Here is a 14,910-nt window from a genome sequence, read left to right as displayed (position 1 = left end):
CCACTGTCAACTCAAGCTGTAGGACACTGATGAGCCAGAGGTCTCACCGATGGGCAGAATCCCTCAGAAAGGCTCAGTCTGGGCTGCAGGCTCATGAACTTCTGAAAAGGGATGGTGACATTTTAGGATCACCTCTCTAGGATTCTCCTCCTCATGGGGGCTCTGGCTGGCCTCCCATCCTCGGCCATGGGGTCCCAAGGGATCACCTCATTATCTATTGAAAACTGGACCCAGGGAGGGCTTGGCCACACCCCTTTCCCTTCCCCCCAAGGCACAAAGAGGGACTCAAAGTGGTTTGGTATTTTAATAAACTTTCCTTTATTAGGTTACTATTATTAATCATCATAAAATGGAACGGGAGTTTCAAAACTGTACAGGTCACAAGGTTCTGGGCGGAGAGGAGAGAAGGGTGGGGCTGAGGTCTGGGAAGCCGGGGGACAGAGGGGCAGAGAAAGGACCAACAGCCCACGATTCATCCAGCGCCGGCGGGAGGACACTGGGTCAAGGCTCCCAAGGAAGTAAAACTCTCTTGTGTGCAACATTCATGAGAACATGACCCACCCTGAAACAGAAGTGAGGAAAAGTCTTTAAAAGTCTTACAGGTAAGGTTTCTCCCCCGACTTGGAAAAAAAAAATTCAAAATAATAAGGGGGTAATTTACATTCCTCACCCAGACTTGGCACCAATTTTGTGCTTTAAAAAATATACTCCACTGGAAGACTTTTTTTTTTTTTTTAAAGGTACCCTACAGCAGCTGTTTAAAACATAATTCTTACAGACAAATATATATGTATATATATTAAACATTTAAACAAATAAAGTCATCTATTGTACCTGTACAGAAATGAGCAGAAGTCAGATTCAAAGCGAGCTGACTTCGAGATCAAAGAAGCGGTAAGCCCGGCTGCAGGGTTGGGGTCTGCTACTTGGGCGGGGGCTGCGGCAGGGAGCCAGGAGTCCTCCTCCTCCGCTTGTTGCCCCGCCCCACCCTGCCCTGCTCCTCGTATGGCTCTGGGGGGTCGCGATGAGCTGAGGCTGCTCCCCCTGGGCACAGAGCCCGGACGGGGACACTAGGCGGAGGCCTGCACTGGCTTCCGAGGGGCCTCGACCTTACTCTGGGCTCCCCGCCCCGCCGCGCCCCTGGTTTCCCTGGGGCTGGAGACCTGCTCATCCTCCCTGCTTAGTTCCGGCTCTGGAAGGCCAGAGTTTCTGAGGATGTGCATGGGAGGTCTCCGCTGGGAAAGCAAAAGCAAACCCCCGACAGAAGACTAAAGAAGGAAAATCACGTGCAAAGATGATGTCTCCTGGCTGGAGACAAGGGGCGCGCCACAGCCCTTGTAGACGGGTCCCCCAAGACCCTCATATTGCATGGGCTCAGGAACCCCAAGCAGAGCCCCTTGGGAACTGTAGGTCCGGGGACCCACAGGGAGACACTGTTGTGCCCACGTAAGGACACACCACAGCCACAGCCCAACAAGAGGGACAGGGGAGACGCACACATCCCGGGGAGGGGCGGGTAGAAGGGAAGCTCTGGAACACCCCGGAGAGAGGGGAACGAAACAGGTTTCCTTTCTAAATGGAATAAATAAATGGCTTTTGTTATTGTTAAAAGAATAAATACAGGGGACCGGGGGGCTGACAGCCGGGGCTGATGCTGGGTGCTTGTGTGCCTGTGGAAGGTCCCGTTTTGGCTTCTGCCTCAGTGTCCGTGAAGAGTCTCTGACGTCCTGAGTGTGGTCTGCTGCGGCGTGGCCCCGCTGGCCTCAGCACCAGCCCTCATCCGAGCACCTCTTAGTGGCCCTGGGATCTGCTCTTGGAGAAGGCCGGGGTGCCTCCTCCTGGGCCCTGCCAGGTCAGGGCAGGGGGCATGGAGATCCTGTGCCACCCCGAGGGTGGGCTGGAGCTCCGTGGAGGGCTTCCTAGGAGTCTGGTGTCCGCAGACTTCCGCAGAGGGACTGTGGAAACGGAGTGCAGGGGGCTTCTGCCAAGGTCGGGTCGGGGAATGGAGGAGCCTGCGTCGAGCTGTTGGTAGCCGGCAGGGGCAGCGGGGGCGGATGGACAGGGGGCCGGGGGCCGGTCCGAGGTGCGGGGCACGGCGGCAGGCCGGCATGGTGGCACCGGGTGGCTGGCGTGCTGGCGGTGCAGGGGTGGAGCATCACTGGTAGAGGAGGTAGGCCTTGAGGGAGGCCGGCAGTGGTAGCGTGTGGATGTCAGCCAGACGCTCCTTCCCCAGGGCCAGGCGCACCGAGCGGCGGCACAGATCCATGAGTGGCAGGGGCTCGGCTGGGGGGACGGAGGAGAGAGCGAGGACAGGTTAGCATGGCTCTGGATGGCTCTAGAAGGCTCTAGAAGGAACAACACGAACAGCGACAGCCACCCTAGCGGTACTATGATGTGTCACTATACAATCAGCAACGAGGCAACCTCACATTTTCAATCAACTGTTAATGGCAAACACGGAGAGAACCTGCTCTGGGCCAGGCCCCCTGTGAGCCCCCTGAAGACGCAAACTCATTGAAGAGTGGTTCGTTAGGAGGGACTTAACAATCGTAGGGACACATCACTATTATCGTCCCCACTAAACAGATGACACCGAGGGACAGAGAGCCCCAATAACTTGCCCAGGGTCACGGCGCTGGAAGGAGAAGGAGCCGGGTTCGAGCCCAGGCGGCCCCTCCTCTTACCCAGCCGACAAGCCTTCGCTGCCTGTCCGACCGCAGCGCATGGAAGCCAGCCGGTCCCAGCACGGGCCCCAGCTCCAGACCCCACACAGGCGCTGGGGAAGGGAATCCGCGTTAGCCTGGTGCTTGCGGGTCCCGCAGCGGTCCCCACCACACTGGTGAGGGCGCTGAAGCAGAGGGGGCCCCACGTGTCCAGGCTACGTGCTGGGGTCCGAATCCAGGCAGCCCGGCTCGGCAACCACATCCTTGGCCACCAAACGGTGCTGCCAAGGAAGATGGAAGAAATGCCGGGGAGGCAGGCCCAGCCATCCCACGGCCTGAAGGGGCAGTCCGCAGAAACCCAAAGTCCTTGCACTTCTTCGCATCTGACAGGGTGAAGGTCGGGGCCCAGGCCAGGGCAGGTGACAATGCCAGCCCAGCCTCCACAGCCGGGACCCTCGAGGCTGCCCCCGGCACCGCCAGAGCATCTCACAGCCAGGGAAACTGAGGCAGGGCTCATGGTGCTGCCTCGGGCACCTGGATTTGAGAGGAATTTCTAGCCACAGCCTGTAAAAGCACTTCGGTCCTTATGTCCCCAGACAGCCTGGACCTGTCTTCCCCCAAGAGAGGCTCCATGCAGCCCATGTCTCAGATGAACTCTCCTCTGGGGGGGAGGCAGAGGGGGCCTCGCTCTCCCTGCCGCCCTGCAGGTGACTCTTCCTGGCGAGCACACCTGCAGCTGCTCAGGGCTGGCCCGCCCTGAGATCCGGAAAAGAGATCCAGAAAGAGCTAAAGAGACGGGCATCTGTGCTTCGGCCAGGGTCTCCCCTTGACACTGAGTCTCCCCTGTGGCCAAAAAACTGAGAAAAAAAAAACAAAACCCCAGCATTTCCCTTGAGACCCCATGTCTTCAATGAGAAGGGGATCAAAGTGTGTCTCAGAATATTAAAAATAACATTGAAAAAACTCCAGTGTTGAGGAACAAATGTTACAGCTGGAGGCTCTGGGAGGAAATGGGGGAGTGAGGGCGGTTGAGGTTTTGGAGGGGCCATGAAGGTGTTCTAAAGCCCATCACACAGAGGGTGGCCTAGTGGTCGCGCTCTTTAAACACGGGACTGGTACGGCCTGTGAATCACATCCCGACCAGCTGCTATCCACAGACTCGGGCTCAGGCTTGGTAACGCATTTACGACATTCCCGGCTCTCGGAGAAGGCAGGCAGCTACTCTTCGTCTCCCATGGGCCGTCAGCCACAGCGAGACCGGAAAGGGAACTGAAATGATCAGTGTTTTTCATGAAAAGCTTTGAATCGGGGCCATTCCTGGACAGCCCAGGATGATCGAGGGGAGCTTCGGTCAGAGGCAGGAGGATGAGCTAAATTATCTTCTGTCTGTCACCACCTTGGAGGTGGTGAGCATTCCAGACGCCTGGGGAGCAGGGGCGGGCTTCTCCCCAAGCCCACGGGGCCCTGGGTCTCCCCCATGGTGGGGTCCTGCACGTGCTCCTTGCTCTCCTCCACTCAGGAGCTCTCTCCCTCTGCCACCTTGGGCCAGCCCCTTCTCCCTCCAGAATGTGGTTTGGACGCCCATGGGGAGGCAGAGGGGCTTTCCCCTGGTCGGTTGGGGACCCTTAAGAAAGTATCAAGAACCACTGACTGTGGCCAGAGTGCCGAGCAGGGCTGTGGAGGGAAGGTTGAGACAGAGTTCCCATTATCCCTCTTAGCTTAATGGTTTCCAGGCATCCCATGGGGACCCTCACTAAGAAATGCTTCTAAGCGGCAGAGCCCTGCACACCCCCTGCTCCAGCTCCCTTATTTTTGATGACAACCGACCTGAAATTAACATCAGCAGCAGCAGGGGCGCCTGGGTGCCTCAGTGGGTCAAAGCCTCTGCCTTCAGCTCAGGTCACGATCCCAGGGTCCTGGGATGGAGCCCCATATCGGAATCTCTGCTCAGCAGGGAGCCTGCATTCCCCCCCCTCCCCTGCCTGCTTCTCTGCCTACTTGTGATTTCTCTCTGTCAAATAAATAAATTATATGTTTAAAACATCACCAGCAGCAACTTGCGGACCATGAATGGGGTGCCTGGCAGGGACTGTGGCCCCTGCAATCTACAGATGGGGAAATGGCTTGGGGAGTGGGGAGCCAAGGGCGAGAACATGGACATGCACCCACATTCAGCCAATTCCATAGTCGGGCATGCGGAGGAAGCTCCTGAGAGCCCCTGCGGTTTTCCCCAAGGGGTGAGGACCTGTGGCTACCTCCTTCTGCTCCCCCGGAAAGCCTGACCATCTTAGGACCACACTGAGCAATCCAGGTGGAGAGCGGTTGTGAGCCCGGAAGGGATGTGTCTTTCAGAGGCCCTAGTCCCGCCAGGATGAGCTGCAGAAGCCACCGCTGGCAGATACAGTGACGCACCACGAGCTGAAAATACGACCAGTCACACAAGCATCCCACGGATGGGTCTGTTCCTGGGGGGTGCAAACACGTGCACAGGTCACCCCCCTCCCTCCTGGATCTTATAGGGGGCAAGTGATGCACGGGGTCATGGTCTGGCTGCTTTCCAAAGGCCGGGCAGAGAGCAGGAATGCAACCGGACTTGGGTACCGGGCCATGGAAAATGTCTGTCCTGATTTCAGTTGGTCACTGATGGAACCCAGAAGGCCTCCCCACCTCAATGCCTTGGACGGGGGCCTCCTGACTCTGTATCCAGCTCCATCCACAAAGCCAGGGGCCCACTGGAGTTCCACACCCTGAAGTTCCCAAACAGGGAAGGCCAAGGTTTCTTTGGGGAGTGAATCAGTGCTGTTTATGGGAGCGGAAGGTCGAGGAAGGGTCTCTGTGCTAATTTCCACGTTTCTAGGTTTCACGATCCCAGGGTCCTGGGATGGAGCCCCATATCGGGATCTCTGCTCAGCAGGGAGCCTGCATTCCCCCCGTCCCCTGCCTGCTTCTCTGCCTACTTGTGATTTCTCTCTGTCAAATAAATAAATTATATGTTTAAAACATCACCAGCATGCCGACCCGACCTGTCCACACTCCTCAGAGAGGCTACAACCCCACTCACACCTCCAGGGCCTGCCCCTGCACTAGCTCACGAGCTCAGGGAATGAACTTCAGGTCTGTGAGGTCAAGGACAGGAGTCTCACTCACGTCAAGACGCACTCCTGACCCAGCCACGTTTCCGTTCCCACCCGTCGCCTTCACTGGTCCCGAGACTGACCTCCCGCTCACTCCTGCAAGAAGCTTGCACTGAAAATGCTCCGTGAAATGGATTCTAGGAAGTCCTGGGTGGAGGTCGGCCATCGCGGAGGACCATCAGCCTCTGTGCGCGTTTCCCCTTGACATGAAGCGGTTCTTACAAAAAAGCAGCAAAACAAAACACGACCCCTTGTTCTTGGCAGCCAGGAAACAGCACCTGACGCCCGGCTGGGTGGCTTGGCAATTCTGGGTCCCTGCTCCCCCCACTCTGAGAGCCTACTGTCCTCATATGCCAGCCTTTCGGGGGACAGGGGGCCTAGAAAGACCCCCTCCCTCCTCAGTGGCCTCTCTCCCCCGGAAGGAAGCCCCTGCAGGTGCGAGTGATTAGCGTCCCTGACTAGGGGCTTCCTGGAGCGCAGGGGGAACAGGTGCAGGTAGGATCCACCACTGGGTGAGGCACCCCGGGAGGGCATCTAGGGAGGCCAGGAGGACCCCAGGAGGAGGCCACCAAGTCGAAAGTCTCCTGAGGAAAAGAGCGGAGCCCTCTCTGAACCCACAATCATAAAAAACCTCACCAAACTTATCTGGGAGCTATAAAAGGGAGAATTTGAAAATGGAGGAACGCAGGGGAAAGCTTTCCTTAGCGGGAGACGCGGTCACAAGTGGTAGGGGCAGGGCAGACCCATGGGGCAGGGACCCTCCCTTGGGTGGTGGCCAGCCTACGGCTTGCAAGTAGGTCTTTGCTTTTTGCGTCTCAGGGAGGGGGCAGGCAGGCCTGAAGGCCACCGTGGGCCCTGTCTCCTTGCTACAATGGTCATGTGCACCCCTTCACCCCAGGCAAGAGGAAAGTGACACCATAGTCCCTCTGGCTGTGGCTTCAGCCCCAGAAGGTCTCAAGGCCTGAGGTGGTCAGAACAAGTGGCCTGTGGTCAGAGCTGGCTGGACAATGGGGGGGTGTCACATAGGGACACACTGATCACTAGCTCTGCTTTGCTCTGGCTCTGGCCTCAGTACAGGGACAGGGACTCTGCTAGAAGGGTCTAGGGGGAAGGGGACAGGGACTCTGCTGGGGAGGGTGGGCTTGGTGCCCAGGGGAAGGCACTACGGACTGCTCACTGCGGCGAGCCCTGCAGCAAGGGGGAGGCCCTGCTTAGCAAGTCTGGCTGACCAGCTCTGCAAACCGCTGCTCCGTGTAGAGGTCAGGACCTGGTGTCTGGGGCAGGGTGGGGTGGGGCGGGGCGGGGCAGGGTGGGGAAGGAGGGTGAGGATGACTTCCCAGACAGCCCAGGGAAGGCTAACAAGTCAGAACGCCTCCAAGGCCGTGACCCGGAGATGATGTCTCTAGCCAGCCCTGGCCAGATTTTCTGCTTTTCACACTCCGCTCCCAGTGGACCACAGACCCCGTCTCACCATGATATTCCCCCTTCCTCAGTGACCTTGGAAAGTAAGGCAAACTCTCATGGGCAGAAGACTCACCCAATGGATACCCCATCTGACTACCGTCTCACCTTCCCCTAAGGGGGTGGCCTGGGGGGTCTCATGGGAATGGTCTAGAGTCACTGTCTCCACATCTCTCTCTCTATATATATACAATGGAGGAATAGTATCCCCCTCTTCTAAATTCAGAAGCACCTGGAGCCTCAGAATGTGGCCCTCTTGAAAATAGTATCTTTGCAGATGTCATTACTTAAGGTGAGGTCATGTTGGAGTATGACTGGGCTGGGCCGGGCCCAGAATCCAACGGCTGGTGTCCCGGTAAGACGAGGACAGACACAGGAGGCCACGTAGCGATGGAGGCAGAGACGGGGGAACGCGTCCACAGGCAAGGACTGCCGGCAACCAGCAGGAGCCAGGACGGAGGCCCTCAGAAGAAACCAATCCTGCTGACACCCGACTTTGTAGTCTGGGCTCCAGAGCAGTAAGAGAACGCATTCTGTTGGTTTAAGCACCCAGCGGCAGTCATCTGTTCCAGCAGCCCCCCGAATCGAACACACCAGCCTTCTCGCTCCTCTGCAGACCCAGTGCTCTGTCAGGCATCTGACCCCACCCAACCCTGACAACTTCAGTCAAGGTCACCAGCGATGGCCTTGTTGCCACAGCTGATGGACACCTCTCAGCCCTCCCGGTGCTCGACCTGACACCGCCTCGTCTTTCTAGAAGTCCTTCTTCATCTGTTGTCCAGGCCACTCCTCTCCCCCAAGCCTCATGGCCACTCTGCCTCGTCTCCCTTTCATCGAAACCAGTAACCAGAGAGTTCACGGGACTGATCGCAGTGGCAGACTCCCTGTGCAACTTTTTACCCACACTTTTTCCTTTTGCCTTTAAGTTACCCTGGCTCTCCCTTCAGGGAGCTGGATTTGAGGCTTGCCTCCTGCTTCCTCGTCTGACTGCCTCTTGAGTAAATCCTTTCCTTGCTGCCTCCCAGCAATTGTCTTGGCCGGCCAGCAGGAAGACAGACTCCGCTGGGTTATAGCATGACATTTCGGGGGGGGGGGGTCCTCATCATTAATCAAGACAATCCAAGGTAGGCTCAAGCCACCTGGCACTTGGAGTCTCCACCCAAGACCCAGAATCAGATGCAACCCTCAGCAACACATTCCCACACCCATTCCCACTCCCCTTAATCCCTTTCCATTTCCTCCCGACAAGAAAAATTACAAAATCACTCGACCTCCCATCTGATGCAGAGCTGACGACGGGCCGCTGTCTCTTTATAAGATGCCCATCTGGGCCTCCAGGACTGTTGTGGCAGAGCCTTTGCCAAGGCTTGCCTTGATTCAGCAGAAGAACAATTCTGCTGGGGTGTGCCCCGACTTGCCACAGTGAACAGGCTAGTGTCCCCCTGGGCCCCTGGGCAGTCTGTGTTCTGTATTAGAGCTGGCTCTGTGAACGGGGAACGCTGATGCACCTGTTGCTGGGGGGGGGGGGGTGACGGCTGCACTGCTCTTGTGGAGACCAGCAGACCAGTGACAGCACGGGCAGCCCAGCAATCCATTCCTCCATCTGCACAGAATGGGCAGTAAGTTACCGAGGGCTATGGTCACTCCTTTTCCAGGGCTAGGGCTCCTGAGATCCTAGGTTCTGGGCTGGAGGTGTCTGGTTCTCCCAAACCCTGCCCATCCTGGCCTAGGGCAGATTTGACTATGGACTTTCTACTACCATCACCTGGGGAGACAGACTCACGGAACTTGCTCTGCTGGTTCCTGAGACCAGATCTGAAGTTACCTCCTCGGGGAGGCTACCTGCCAGAGGCACAGCTCATTGCCCCTGCCGCGAGTCTGATGATCCAGGGATACTAGACTGCACTGGTGAGGTCATTGCCATCACCAGGCCAAAGGCAGAGGCAAGGAGCAAGGAGCAGCTTCCAAAGAGAAGCGTTTAAGAGGTCCCTCTGCCTTATGTCCTGGATATTTTCTCCGATATTCTCCAAGGCTGAAGCAGGGAAGAGGTGTGGGAGAAGCTGACGATTTGGACGCTGCAAGACCACAGTAAGCATCTGTGCTTCAGACCCCAGCAGGGGGCCCCTGACTGCTCACCTGGCCTACTGGGTGCCAGGCCAAACCTGTCCTGTAGGGACAGTCAAGACGCGGGTGGGCAAAGCTTTCTGCCCCACCCCCTTTCCAGGTTGAGGTCTGAAGATGGTAGAAAGGACCTATGGAAGACTAAGGGTCAAACATGGGATGGATAATTCTGGAACTCTGGGATCTCCTGTCACCATGGGTCCCAGCCATGAAGCCACAGAGTTCTCTACCTCCTAAACTAGGACATGTCACCACATGTCCTATTTTCATGTGTGGTCTGAGAAAGGCCACTCCCTTTTCCAAAGGATTGGTGGAAATCATTGCTGATTCAGCCTGTTTCTAATCCACATGTTCTTCTCCAAAGGCCTCCTGACATCATGACTAAACAAGCTCCTCCCAGGGGACCTGGTCTAAAGGAACCAACTCAGAAGCCTCTGGCACCAGAAGAGAGAGACCCTAAACCTATCTAATGAACAAGAGAGGTCACTGGCTTTCATTTATGTAAGAGGTCCTCATAACCCCAAAATGGCAAATCCCAGTTCAGTAGTATGTTGGCTATTGTGACAGAATTTGGTCAACTGCAGATCAAAACTGGAGGCAGGTCAACCAGAAACAAAGAGCATCTAACCATGTACCCATCCATCCACCTTCCCATTCATCCACCCACACAGCCATCCATCCAACCATCCCATCATCCAACCATCCATCCATCCATCCACTCATCCAGCCACCCATTCATTCACCCATCCACGAGAAGCTATCAGGTAATCTGGCAGACTCCAGTTAGAATTCTTCATTGAGGCAGAGGCATGCAAAAACAGCCTCTGAGGGTCTGAATACGCTGGGATAGCTACTTAAAGACTTTCTAGTTCCAGTGACTGTAAATGTTTGGGCAGGTGCAGCTAGGACCCCAGGGCCACAGGGAGTCCAGGAACCCTCACACTGGACAAAACACAGGACACTTACGATCGAGTCCATTCAAGTAGCGCATGCGGATCTCACAGTGGCCCCACACGGCACTCACTACAGGATACAGTTTTTTGCCCTTGAGTCCTCGAAAAGCCACTCCCATGTACTGTCCGTCCACAATGAAGCTCAGGGTGCCATCATCCATGTCCAGGGCCACGAGGAATGAGTCAGGGACAATAAATGTTTCATCCGGCTCCAAAAAGGCCGGGTAAGTTTTGCTCGGTTGGTTTTTGCCATCGTGATAGAGCCGGTTGCGCCCCAAGTCCCAGCCCCAGGACTCGTGGTTATTCCCCACGAGGGTCGTGTACCCCACGGAGTGCAGGGGGGCATCTGCTGTCGCCACCCCCACCACAGCGTGTGTGCCCCGCTGCCTCATGGCCCACGTGATCTGCCACACGTGCAGCCCGCGCGTGTACCCGACCTTGCCCCTGATGGCGTCCGTGCTCTGGGCCACCGGATGCCGGTGAAAGATCAGCTTGTCGTCCTCCTTTACAAAGACGTTGAGCGACCGGTCGTTGTTGTTCCACGAGTGGAGCAGCTGGACGTCGTAGGACACGGGGGGCATGTCCAGCAGCAGGTCGAGGCGGGTGGGCTTGCAGTAGTCCAGACCCTGGAGCTCCTGCTTCAGGGGCCGGTACGTGGGGTCCCTCATGTCCACGGTCTTGATCCCTCCAGTGACCTTCTGACCCATGTTTGCCCTTGGTTTCACCTTTGCATGGACTCCTGGGGCAAACTCATGAACCGTGGGGCCTCCCGTCCGGTTTGCTGATGAGGCCCAGACAGCGGTCCCAAGGAAGGGTGGTGGGCGGCCTCTGGAGACAGCGGAGCCCTCAGTGTTGCCTGATGGATGGAGAGAGAAACAGGAGGCTGGGTGAGTAGAGGTGCGGGAAGAATGGGCAAGTTGGGAGTATGAGGCAGCCTGCGCAGACACGTCCCAGCAACCCGGCTTTGGGGCTCCGGGCACACCCGAGGCGGGACACGCTGCGGCCGTGGCTCTGTCCCTGAGACTACCGCGAGGAAAGAGTTGGCGTGGAGAGGGGGGCCTGGGCGTGGGCAACAGGCTCGATGGTGTCGGCTGCACGACCCTCACCAAATACCCCACCATGGTCTCTCAGGGCAGAAGGCCAAGTTGGCACGGGTCCTGAATCGGGCCTGAGGCAGTGGGTATCCTCCTTGGTCAAAGGAAGGGAAAACGTATTTCCCTTGTCTACAGTCTGGGGGGAAGTGAGGCCGTGAGAGGCAGCAGAAGGGGCAGGGCCCCATTTCCCAGCTCCTCTTCTTTTCTAGCACAGCTGCTTCTGGGGGCTCATGCTAGGGAAGGGGACCCAGTGTAGCCAGAAAGCTCACCTGGGGGTCTGCATGGGTGTTCGGCTGGGAGGCCCTAGGGGTCCCCTGGCTTGCTGGTCCCCAAGGCTGCCACGGCCTCTCCAGCAAGTCCTATGTCCCTCCTGGCCCAGGCCACCAGTGACACTCTTCTCATGGCCCTCAGGCTGGCCCCTGGTCAGGTGAGGACAGAGGCTCTCACCCCCTGCCCTCACGTAGTGCCGGACCAACACTTCAAGGACTGCCACTTTCCCCAGCCACACCCTTCAACCAGCAGCCAACATTTGGCCCCTTGGGTCCCAAGAGCCCATCTGGGCCGGAAGTCAGAGAGATCTCACTGTGTCTGTCCCGGTGTCTCCATCGGCAGTGCCAAGGAGGGGGCCTGGAATGTGGAGCCAACCGACCACCCCTGCCATGCCTGTCCTCAGTGTCCAGTCTTGGATAAGGGAAGAGAACACGCTATTTGGGTTTCCTGAGCCTCACTGGGGAAGAGCTTCTTTCGGCCATCACAGACCTCCCTGGCCTGTGGGACTCTTGGCTGCCTGGTCTGGGGGAACAGGCTCCTGGGACCAAGCAGACAAGGGAGAAGGTAGGCTCCAGGCTGAAAAACTGGAACTGAATGTGCATGCGGGGGCGAGGGGCCTGGGAGCCTGTGATGAAGAGAGTCCAAAGGAGCCCGCTGGGGGGTGCTGCGGGAGGCCCCTCTGTGGGTGGCAGGGACAGGGCACCTGCTGGGAGAGGGGGGCAGGCTGTGCAGGGGAATCTGGGCTGGGGGCCAGCAGGAGCCGGGAGGAGAGGAGGGATCTGCAGTGGGCTTGCTGCCTCTCATCGCCAGTCTTCTAGCAGACCCAAGCTGTCCTCTGGGACCGCACCTTCAGAGTGGCCAGGCCTCTAGGAGGCTGGCTCTCAGGAGGGTGAGTGTTCCTGTGTGTGTCCCTCCCCCGCCCTCACTGAGCACATCAAGCTTCTCATCGTCCCCTCTCTGCTATGGAATGGAAGCCTGCCTGAGGCACGGTCATTTCTTCAGAGCCAGGCTAGGACCTCTTGTGTCCAATGTATGCAAAGTTGCTACAGAGCAGAAGTGTGCCTCTGCGGCTAGAGGGACCCCCTTCCCCCGGTTCTGAAAATTTCTGTGGATATTGTGACCTCACATCCTGTAGCCCCAGGACATTCCCAATTTCAAGCCTTCAGGTCCGTTGACTCCTGAGAGCCATCAAACTCTTCAGGACTTGCCTGTGGCCCTGCAGAGGGGGCCCCCATGGCATCGGAACCCGCTTGCCAGGCTGCGTGGGGGTGGAGAGAGCCGGGGTTTTGGTGTGCAAACATGGTCCTCATAACTATAAGTCTGGGGGCCGCGTGGCTGCAGCCTTCCCTGACTCCTCTCTCCTATGCCTCCCTAGACTCCATTCCAGTAGCCTCCTGAGCTGGGCAGGGTCAGTTCCCATAGTCGGAAGCATCCATACCCTCCTTGCCCGGACATCTCACTCCGGCAGGTGCCCAGCGACCTCCCTGTAGGGCCCTGTGGGAAGCCCTGTTTCTGGAGCAAAGTGGTCACTGCCCTTCGGTGGGCTCTGTCCCAGCATCTCGGCGCAGGAGATCCCAACCCCACCATGGGCCCAGGTGAGGAGTGAGGAGGAGGCTGGGGGTCGGGGGAGACACTGGGCAGGCAGCTGTGTGGGAGAGGGAGGTGGCGCGGAGAAGTCCTTCCAACACGTTAATTTATCTACTTGGAGAGAAAGGGGTGGGAATGGAGAAGAACTGGGAAGGTGGGGAGAGCCAGGGGCAGGTGGAGGGTGGAGTGGGGGAAGGGCGATGGGGGTGAGAAGGGGAGAGAGGGAGGGAGCTCTCAGGGCCCTGAGCCGGGACCTGCATGTGTACATCCATACACACAGTAGGAGTACGTGAACTCCTACTGCAGCGACGCGGTGACCAGCAAAGGTCTTGTGCACGGCGCCAGACAGTAAGTGTTCTGTGTCTGCGGCCAGGCAGACTCTGCCAACTACTCAACTCCGCAAGCAGCCACGGACAGTGCGTAAATCAGTGAGCATGGCTGAGTTCCAATAAAACTTTATTTGTAAGAATAGGCTGCTCCCTGGTCTAGACTAGGGGCCTCCCCTGAGCTAGATTAGGGGCCCCGCAACGTCATCCCCACTGAGGACAAAGTCTTGCAGGAGTCCCTGGGAGGAAGGGGGACAGGAAAGAGCGTGTGCAGCCCTGTGGGAGGCTCCCGTGCAAGGGCACCCCAGGGCCTGGCCAGGGGCCGGGGCCAGCCCACTCTGCTGCTTCTGGGCCATCCTGCCTTCAGAATCGCCCCCACGGGCCAAGCACTGTAGCAACCCTGGAGGCACTCTCAACACACCTGTCACCTGCCTGTTCCCACCCTGTGTCCAGGCTATGGTCAGAGCCGACGCTTCCTTCTCGTAGACCTCCCGTTGTCCACACCGAGCCACCTCCGTGCCATGCAAGGCTGCGAAGCCATCCGGCTGCTCTCTCCTTCCTTCTGTTTTTAAATGTGGCCGCAGAGATCCACCCTTCTGTGGGGTCTCCTGGAGCTCCGCTAGCCCCGTCTTGGGGATGACCAGTAGGGTTCTTCCCCCCCATTTGCACCTCCCTACTTTGTCCAACACCACCGGCATGGCTGCTGGGGCTTCCAGTCCTGGGGGGAACCTGTTCACCCAAACAGCGCCTTGGGCCACTGCCTAGGACTTAGCTTTCCCGAAGCTCCGTCTGCTACTCCATTAAGACGGGTGTCCCATGCTTCCTAAGGCTCCACTGAGACAACGTTCCAGAAGGACCTAGCACAGCTGGCATTTTCCCTTCTGTTTTGTTTTTATTTTTATTTTCTAGGCTGTGTTCTGTACACTGAACAAAGATCACTGTTATCCATCTTCTTGGTCACTGCACTTGGCCCTGTGATGGACGCTGTTTTTGAGCCAAGACCCAAGTATCGAGCAGATCAAATTTAAGGTCCCTTCCAAGCCAGGGGCTGGCAAATGTTTTCTATCAGGGGCCAGACAGTAAATATTCTAGGCTTTTCTGACAATATAGAAACGAATGGGCATGGTTATGTTCCAATAAAACTTTCTTTACGAAAAACAGACAGTGGGCCAGATTTGGCCCAGGGTCCATAGTTTGCTGACCCCTGTCCTAACCCCAGGCACATCGGTTGACGCCATCTCCAAAATGCCCAGACATGTTGCGCCACCCCCCCAGGTGTGGAGTCACAGAAATACTGGTTT

At 57.4% G+C, this 14,910-nt stretch overlaps 1 protein-coding gene across 5 annotated transcripts in view; it reads right to left on the bottom strand.

The window, feature by feature from the left end:
• Positions 1 to 294: 294 nt before the first annotated feature.
• SPSB1 (splA/ryanodine receptor domain and SOCS box containing 1) overlaps positions 295 to 14,910 on the bottom strand; it is a 66,307-nt gene continuing 51,691 nt past the window's right edge. For all 5 annotated transcript variants that reach the window (XM_082685355.1, XM_082685354.1, XM_082685357.1 and 2 more), the window contains exons 2-3: positions 10,346 to 11,188; positions 295 to 2,283 (exon numbers count right to left, since the gene is read on the bottom strand). In XM_082685355.1, the coding sequence (XP_082541481.1) occupies positions 2,156 to 2,283; positions 10,346 to 11,039 (822 nt within the window). In that variant the 5' untranslated portion in view covers positions 11,040 to 11,188 and the 3' untranslated portion in view covers positions 295 to 2,155. The remainder of the gene's footprint in view (positions 2,284 to 10,345; positions 11,189 to 14,910) is intronic.

The sequence above is a fragment of the Mustela nivalis genome (assembly GCF_964662115.1).
Source record: "Mustela nivalis genome assembly, chromosome: 10".
NCBI classification, from domain to species: domain Eukaryota; kingdom Metazoa; phylum Chordata; class Mammalia; order Carnivora; family Mustelidae; genus Mustela; species Mustela nivalis.
The sequence above is the reverse complement of the archived record's forward strand: the minus strand, read 5'-3'. Positions and strand labels throughout refer to the sequence as shown.